The sequence below is a fragment of the Mustela lutreola genome, chromosome 8 (assembly GCF_030435805.1).
Source record: "Mustela lutreola isolate mMusLut2 chromosome 8, mMusLut2.pri, whole genome shotgun sequence".
Classification (NCBI taxonomy): domain Eukaryota; kingdom Metazoa; phylum Chordata; class Mammalia; order Carnivora; family Mustelidae; genus Mustela; species Mustela lutreola.
The window spans coordinates 64828891-64837693 of NC_081297.1; the positions used below are offsets into that span (position 1 = coordinate 64828891).

At 45.8% G+C, this 8803-nt stretch overlaps 1 protein-coding gene across 7 annotated transcripts; it reads right to left on the reverse strand.

Moving 5' to 3' along the window:
• Nucleotides 1-3860: 3860 nt before the first annotated feature.
• On the reverse strand, nucleotides 3861-8768 carry LOC131838782 (cytochrome c oxidase assembly protein COX14). Of its 7 annotated transcripts, none has more exons than XM_059185403.1 (3): nucleotides 8504-8768; nucleotides 7163-7279; nucleotides 3861-4272 (listed from the first exon to the last, which is right to left on the reverse strand). In XM_059185403.1, exon 3 carries the CDS (start codon nucleotides 4262-4264, stop codon nucleotides 4091-4093), a length of 174 nt encoding a protein of 57 aa, XP_059041386.1. In that variant the 5' UTR covers nucleotides 4265-4272; nucleotides 7163-7279; nucleotides 8504-8768; the 3' UTR covers nucleotides 3861-4090. The 7 variants fall into 7 exon arrangements, with proteins under 7 accessions (XP_059041386.1, XP_059041388.1, XP_059041382.1 ...); XM_059185405.1 differs by lacking the exons at nucleotides 7163-7279; nucleotides 8504-8768 and adding exons at nucleotides 4353-4611; nucleotides 8302-8497; XM_059185399.1 differs by lacking the exon at nucleotides 7163-7279 and having other exon boundaries at nucleotides 8504-8757.
• Between the last annotated feature and the right edge of the window lie 35 nt (nucleotides 8769-8803).

An 8803-nucleotide genomic window follows, 5' to 3' on the forward strand; every position in this document is an offset into this window, starting at 1 on the left:
CAATGGGGTTCAGAGAGCTTCTGGATGGAGAACACACTAAGGTGTTAATAGGGTGGTATGCCTTTACCCTGCCTTAATCATCTCTTCTATTTGGCTGTTTCTGAGTGGTATTCTTTTTTTTTTTTTTTTTTTTTTTAAAGTTTTCTTTTTTCTTTTTCAAAGATTTTATCTATTCATTTGACAGAGAGAAATCACAAGTAGGCAGAGAGGCAGGCAGAGAGAGAGAGAGGGAAGCAGGCTCCCTGCTGAGCAGAGAGCCCAACGTGGGACTCGATCCCAGGACCCTGAGATCATGACCCGAGCCGAAGGCAGCGGCTTAACCCACTGAGCCACCCAGGCGCCCTGAGTGGTATTCTTTATAATAAACCAAGCAATAAAGTGTTTCTCTAGTTAAGCTTTGTGAGCCATTGTAACAAATTATCAAATCTAAGGAGGTCATGCGATTGGATTTGTAGCCAAGTGAGGCAGAGTGTGGATAACCTAGGGATCTACTACTTGTAACTGGCATCTTAAATGGGAGCCAATCTTGTGAGACTAAGTCTTTAACCTGTGGAGTCTGTGCTGACTCCAGGTAGCTAAGGGCAGAACTGAATTGTAGGATACTCAGCTGCTGTCTGGAGAGGTGGGAGATATTGTTCTGAGTGGGAAAAATACATTTGATGTCAGAAGTCTTGTGACTAGAACAGTTGTCATTTAAGTTCCCTTCTACCTCTGCCCGACTTCACTTCACCTCACCCCCAATATAACTACTACTGTGAGTTCAGTGTGTCCTTTCAATCTATTTTTTTGTACTTTTACAATTATATATGGAGATATATAGATATGTATCTCCATCTTCACAACATAGAGGATAGTTGTCCCCATGGGTTAGATACTCTATCACACTCAATTTCTCACATACATGCTGATCTGTTTGAGTTTATTGTACTAGACCAAGAACCTATTCTCTACTCCTACACTAATGTCACTACATTTGGATTACTCTAAGTGTCCTACTATGTCATGGTATCTGGTAGACTAACGCATCTTATGTTTCTCTTCAAAACTGTCTTAGTTACTTGTGCTTTTAAAGATTTTTAAAAATATTTTATTTATTTATTTGACAGACAGAGATCATATGTAGGCAGAGGCAGGCAGAGAGAGAGGAAGGGAGGCAGGCTCCCCACTGAGCAGAGAGCCCAATGTGGGGCTTGATCCCAGGATCCTGGGACCATGACCTGAGCTGAAGGCAGAGGCTTAACCCACTGAGCCACCCAGGTGCCCCTTTTAAAGATTTTTTAAAAGGAAAAATGGTGTCTTCTACAGATATGTGCCCCAGTATGGGAGGGTGAAAAGTCCAAGAAACTCTATTGGAAGAGAAAAAAGAAGATAAGGGGGTGTGGGGATGGGTACCCAAGATATTCTATTCAGAGAGAAAGCACAAATAGGCATGGAACAAGAAACAGCATGCAAGCATATAGGCAGTTGATATTACCAGAACAAAAAGGATGATGTAGGGACATAAAATGGGTCAGGTCTTAAGGACCTCATACGCCATACTAAGGAGTCTGGACTTGACTCCACAGGTCAAAGATTCTTAACCCATACCCTATGGTTGAGCTTCGGAGGACAGCAAAAGCAAAAGTGCCATAATCATGTTAGTTCCAAATAGAGGTCTCTGATAGCAATGTGGCAGATAAATCTGATGAGGTCAAGAGTGAATCAAGACCTCTAAGTCTTCTGCAAAATTATAAGCAAGAAATGATAAGGAATGAACTGATTAAGTGGATGTTTAAATGGTAAAAATTAAGAAGATAATTACTTGGGGAGGAGTAGGATATAGAAGTCTAATAAAACTCCCACTATTTCTGACTTGATGATAGCATCATTAACTAAAGTAGGAGGGAAAAAATAGGTCCTGGAGACAAGAAGGAATGTGGTTAGTCGTGGACATACCAAGTTAGAGAGGCCTACAGGATATTCAAGTAGATATGTCAAGCAACTGGATATAGCTGAAGCCCAAGGCCAATCTGGAAGATACAGATTTGGAAGTCAGCAGCAGGCATTAATAGCTGACATCTACTGAGTGCTTATTATATGCCAAAGAAATACTGAATTTGAATTATGTCATTTGATCTTTAACCTAATCTCTTAAATTAGGAACTGTTATTTTTTAATCCCCATTAGACAGAGGTAAACTGAGGAGTTAAGTAATTAGCCTTCTGCAATATGGCGAGAATGGTAGAGTTGGGATCCCAACACTAAGCACTTAATTTTCATGTTAAAACCATTGAGTACCTGGAATAATGTAGGAAAAACATACAGAAAAAAAAAAAAAACAGAATGAAGGCAATGGTCTAAGAACAAAACTTTGAAGCACATCAGATCAGTGTTTAAAGTGGGCAGAAATTCCCAAAGGAAATCAAAAGGAAAAGTCAAGGCAGAGAAGGAAACAAGATAGTGGTCCCACCCTGTGGCCGAAGCAGAGCTTCAGTGCAGAGGCTTCAGCCGGGGAAGGACTGTAATCATCAGTGGGTGTGACACGAGAGGCCATGCTAACCAGGAGTTTCAACACAATGGAGGAGGTGGAAGGAATTTCAAGTCCGTGGAAGGAGCATCACGTAGACTTCTTAAATAACCTTGAGAAGTCTGTTTAGATAGGAGGTGGGGGGCCTTAAGCAAGTTTGTATACTGAGAAGAAAGAAGAGTATGAATTAAAGACAACAAATGGAGCAAGGCCTGGGATGGAAAAGGGTAATGAGGGAGGAGGCAAAGATTGCAGTGGAGCTGTTTGAGGGCTCTGCTATGGGCACAGGCTGGACAGGAAATCAAGAAAGGGCTGACAGACTGGAAGAAAATAGAAGGAATCAAAAGACCTGAAGTCTGTAAGCTCTAGAGCAGGAAATGAGAATGCAAGAGAGCATCTTGAAATGGAATGCTGTTAAAGAAAAGGAGAGGGGAGGGGAGAGGCAGAGGAAGGGAGGGGGAAAAAAACCTGGTGTTACACTTTTTGGAAGCGCACAGGCGAGCTGGGAGAATGGCGACCCTACCTACTTTCTGCATTACGTGAGAAAGGAGAGGCAGTGGAATTCTTGGTTAACACACCAAGAGAGGATGGGAGTACAAGGCCTGGTGGCACAGGAAAGCTGAGTGTTTCTAATCACAGTAGAGGACTTTCACGTGAAAGGTTTAGGAGTGAAAGCGTGAGAGATAACAAATATCCAAGGGGATTGTTATCTCTGACGATTATCAAAAATGAGAATGAAGTCAATTAGCAAGCCTCAAGGCTCACAATGGAAGCGTGGCAAGAACAGCTGTCCTCTTAGTTGGGTTTTACCTTGAATGCACTGTTTTCTTTTAAATCCTCTACACAACCCTGCAAAAAGACTGCAGGTAGACTTCTGTGCACTGGCACAGGGAGAAATCAATCCTATGCTAATACGACGCCCACTGAGCCTGAGGAGCTGGACTGCATTACTACAGGCTGCCCAACAACCCTTCCCTTTGGGAACTATGCCTCCTCCACTCCCGGCAATTTTGATAGGGCTGTTACACAAGGGATTCTGCCTTCCTTAACTGAGGCACACGTGTGGCCACGAGCTGTCCGGAGTACCTTTACCTGGACACAGTAATTGGTCTAGGAACGGTCACTGACCAAGAAGAGCTATGGTCTTTAGTCTTTTCAGGGGATGTGTACAGATGCTGGAACAGTCTTTTGTCTGAGATCATGAGCTGACACCACAACTCCTAAAACTGCATACCCCCACTTCACAGGGGCCAAGGGCTCAAAATATGGAAATCCAGTTTGTGACTAGAAAACTGGTAGTCAAGGTCCCACCTCGGCCTTCCGTACCCTATTTAAGTAAACAAAAATACCAAGACACAGACTAACAAGATATTTAATGTCTGTAGGTGTGCTTGATCCTCCCATTCCTGTCATGATTCCACTGCCTCCCCGAACCAGCAGTGCCAGAGGAAACAGGGGCACTTTTTCTCAGCAGGATTTGAAAACCATTAAGGCCCTAGTTCTCTTGACTTGGAAAGGATTGCAGATGAGATCATTCCACAGCATGCCTTAGGCCTCTCTGCTCAAGGAGGAAAACCCCCGGTTCTACAAGGCTCCTGAGGTCTTCTGTTCTTCTGCAGCCTGGCGCCGGGCGCTGCGCAGCTGGAAATAGCGGTAGGCTCGGGCACTGCAGAGGTAGCCCCCGTACACAGTGAGAAGCATCATGGAGGCAGAGAAGGTCTTGTAGCCAATGTCAGCTAGCTGCTTGGCAGTTGGCATGTTGTCCCCTACAAAGACAGACTAGATTTAGACCCAAGAGTAAGGCCTCATCTGCCCAGACCCTTCTCTTTGTAAGGCCACTCCCCACCTTTTGCACCTGCTCAGTCTGTCTGTACTCTACTCTGAAGGGTCCCTCCACATACACAGTGTTCAGGAACACTTAAGATTCAGAAAGACAGGGGCGCCTGGGCAGCTCAGTCAGTTAAACGTCTTTCAGCTTTCCACTCAGGTTGTGATCCCAGGGTCCTGGCATCGAGTGCTGCATCGGGATCCCTGCTCAGGGCGGGGAGTCTGCTTCTCCCTCTCCCTCTGCCATTCCCCTCCGCTTGTGCTCTCTGGCTCTCTCTCTGTCAAATAAACAAACAAAATCTTAAAAAAAAAAAAAAAAGATTCAGAAAGACAGATAAAGTCTGCATATGAGATACAGACAGAGCTGGAAATAGGTGCATCTGAATGACATTACAGGTAAAATCTGGCCCTCTTTTGTTTGTGGAGGTAAAGGACTGGTATGAGCCACCCAGAAATGTCCTTAACTGACATATGACTATAAGCACGCGTCAGTTTTTCTGGCTAGTAGAGAATTAATGGGAGTAGTCAGGGATTAAACATCAGCAGTGAATTACTCTCTCTGGGAGGATCAAATGGGAACCTTCTACAAGTAACCAATTTGTTTTCCCATGAAAACAGTCTTGTTTATGGTGGCTAAGTTCCCATGTTAGCCCTCAAGCATCTGTGTAAGTCCTAACATACCTGAAATAATGTCAACAGTACATTTTTATCAGTTATACTTAAACTTCTATGGCATTAATTCTAAGTTCCAAACATAATACCAAAACTTACTGAGCCCCTAGCAAACTGTTTGCAAAAGGTAAATTACTTCTCATTTAACTGTTCCCTGGATATTCTGAACTAGGGAATAAGATAAAGTTTAGCACGGGACTCTTGCAATCTGAACAAAATACTCTTCAATTTGTAACTATGAATGTGTTCTTAGTCTCCTCACTGTTGAGGGAATTGACATTAAAAGACTGACTGAAATTAGTGAGAATAGGTTTCTTAAAAGTCAAGAATTTGAAGAAGAAAAGCTCAGAATTAGCTGGTTTAAGTGGTTGAGAGTAGGGTGAGACACTTAAGTGCTTCTCAGAGTGAGTCCTACTCGCTACACACTGCCTTTGAGGCAGTCCTTGAGAATGGAACCCAAGTTGAGCTGAGGGACAGCTTCCTTGAATTATAATCCCCAAGGACTATACAAAGTGACAGTAAATGAGGTCAGAGGAAGAAAACCAAATGACACAGGTTGAGTAAGAGTTGTGTTTGGGTTATCTGAGGTTTGAAAGGACCCAAACTCTAGGACGGTGAAGAAAACACACACACACAGAGCAGGACACTAAGGTGGTAAACACGCCCCCAGCAAAGAGACCTGCAACCTTCAGCATCTTCCTCACTTATTCCTTCTCCACCTATCCCCGCCTGGCTAGATACTAACCAGGTATAGGACCACTTCCTCAAGAGGCTGGAGGAAGGAGGCTGGAAGCATTCACCAGCTAACAAAGTGAAAGGATGGTATACCTTGGCTAGGAGAGTGACAAATGACCCACTAACAGATATAATTTTGGGGTCTAGAACTTCACTTTCATCTCTATTCTAATCCAATGAGAGATTTCTATTTTCACATTAACCAAAACTCTCCACAGGCCCTGAACTAAGTAAGGCAGGGCAGTAGAAAAGGAGAGGACAGATGCAGCAGTTATTCTGGAAGTAGAACAAGATTTATTAACGAAATGGATTAGGACATGGCTGAAAGTATCTCCAAGGTAGCAAACCAAGAAACTGTGGATTGGGATACTGTTAATAGGAGTAAGAAACAGGTGTGTGTCACTGTGTGTATGGGGGTAGCAGTGGCAGTAAAGAAGACCGTGAGCTGGGTTTTGGACATGTTAAAATTAAGACGCTCAATCCAACACTCATATGATGATGTCTCTCAGGCAGATGGATATGCACATCTGGACAGATGCTGGAAGAGAGCCTAGGCTACAGATACAAAAGGAGGTAACAAGTAACACTAAAGCAGAGGATAAGACTGGAGAGAGAAGACAAGGAAAGGCAAATCTGAAGGAAAATAGTGAAAGAGAGCAGATGGGAAATTCCAGAAACATCTGGGCGGCTTTTTTATTCAATTACATCTCCCTTCCTGGTTGAAAATCACTGCTGTATCAAGTCACTGCCACTGATGGTGGTGTGCTATAACCTTCCCACCTGTTGAGCCCGAAGGAAAACTGGGTACCATTACTGCAAGTTAAGTTCCGAGAACACTCAAATGGGATCATTGGATGGCAACAGGTGACTAGATCACAGGTAAACATTCCTAAGGTAGAAGTCAACTTAGCACACTAGACTGGAACAGGCATTAAGTAAATGCACACATTCTTTTTTTACTCTTTAAAGTAGGCTCCACACCCAAGGTGTGGCTTGAACTCAGCACCCAAGATCAAGAGTTGCATGCTCTACCGACTGAGCCTGCCAGGCACCCCAACAAAGCACAGATTCTAACTCCAGCAGGCCCACAAACTCTGCCACCGTCCCCCAAGTTCATGCACTTAGGTATTTTCCAGAGACAGAGAGAAATAGATTATTAGAAGGATAACCCCTTCACCTCATAGATAAGAATTCTTGTGATTTTTCTGGTTAAGGGAATAGAAGTGATAGGCAGCAGCCTGAGAAGGCAACAAGACCAAGGAAATTCTAGTATACCCTCCTTATTGATAAGGAAGATCTGAATATGCTTTAGAGAAGAAGCTGGTGGCTAAACAGAGGATAAAAGAAGAGGTGGGTAGGACGGAACAAGATCCAGAATGGCCTGGTAAAGGTGAAATTAGAACCCCAGGTAGAAGTATTTACCTTGGAAATGAAACTTTTGAGGTTAGCAGAACATTCTCACCTGAGCAACATCAATTTTCTTAAAAAAAAAAAAAAAAGTGCTCAATGCTGGGTCTGTTATGGAGTGATGAGGTTAACCTGAAGATTTCAAAAAAAAAAAAAACAGGAAAAACTGCAAGTACAGTATAGAAAATTCCATAGGAGTGCAATCTGCAAAGTTCTTTTTTGCCCCCCCCCCCCCCCCGCAACATGGCGGTACCTCGAGGCTCGGGGGTTAGCCTCTGGAAATCATTTCATTTTTTTTTTTTTAAAGATTTTATTTGAGACAGAGAGACACAGAGAGAAAGCACAAGCAGGGGGAGAGGCGGAGGAGAAGCAGACTCCCCGCTTCACAGGGAGCCCAACTGGGTACCCAATCCCAGGACCTGAAGGTCATGACCTGGACCAAAAGCAGATATTCAGCCGACTGAGCCACCCAGGCGCCCCTGGAAATCACATCCTCAAATGTGTTCCAACCACCTCCGCTTAGATTTACTCATTTATCTGTCTACCTTTTTACTCCTGCTATGAAAGTCACAGAGGGAAAAAAGGCTTCAGTCTCAAAGTAGCTAATGTCTGATGGGGAAAAGCCACAGACCCCAAATCCAGTTATTTAACGTAAAAGATGGGCGGTGACCAGACGAGAAACGAGGTGAGAGCTCAAAGAAAAGTTGGAAGGTGGGGGGTGACTCAAGAAGTCAGCAGCAAGCTGGGGACGGGGGGTGGCTCCGTCCTTTAATATGGAAGACAGGATGCATACCAGTAGGGAAGAGAGAAGGGGAGAGCATTCCGGGAGCTGAACGCGGCAACACCGGGTGCCCGGGAGAGCCGCACACCAAGGTGCAGCTGACTGTTAGGCAAGGGCCAGAGCTACTTAAGTCGGAGCATGGAGGGCCAAGACCCCGGGTGGGAGGAAAAGTCTGACAGGAACCTACGGCTGTCGGGGGTCTGTTGGGCTGGAAGCGGTGCTGGACGCCGGCTCGCGGTGAGGGGGGCGGGGAACGCGGTGATCTCAAGGGCACTGAAGGCCGGGGCATGGGACAATGGGTAAACCAAGGCCGGCCCAAAACGAGGCGCCTCAGCGGACGAGCAGCCCCTACGGGGCTCTCGCAACGGCGTACCTGGGTGCTAGGTGCTGCTGCTTCCTGGCGTCCAGCCGCGGCCTCAGCCAAGGCCGGCAGCGTCTGGCCGCGGCAGTCTGCCAATTTCCTGGAGCAGCCGGACGCAGCACGCCTGGACACGTACGCGAGGGTACCGGCCCGTTCCTGGGGGGGCTATTAGTGCAGGAAGCCACCCGTTCTGCCTCCCACCCGTCCCACTTACCCTCTAGGGACTCGCCTCCGGACGCAAGAGACGTCAGCACGCGCCCGGACCCACGCAAATCCGCCCACAGAGAACAGAGCCGGCGCACGCCGCAGCTCTGCGCGTTGCCGCCTTTGCGCTTCCAGGCCAGTCACCCTTACTACGCATCCTCAGACCAGTCTTCCTCTTGGAGAGGACTGTTGAATTCTGGGGATTGTAGTCTTTCTCCATGGACTGCCGGTCTTTGGTGACTCCAGCTCCAGCCCCGGAACTTGTAGGATACACAATCACCACAGAAAAGACCGTCTAGCTTTCCGACTC

What these genes read in the sequence shown, in the direction of transcription:
- LOC131838782 (XM_059185403.1), bottom strand. Translation starts at nt 4,264, where the DNA reads ATGCCAACTGCCAAGCAGCTAGCTGACATTGGCTACAAGACCTTCTCT.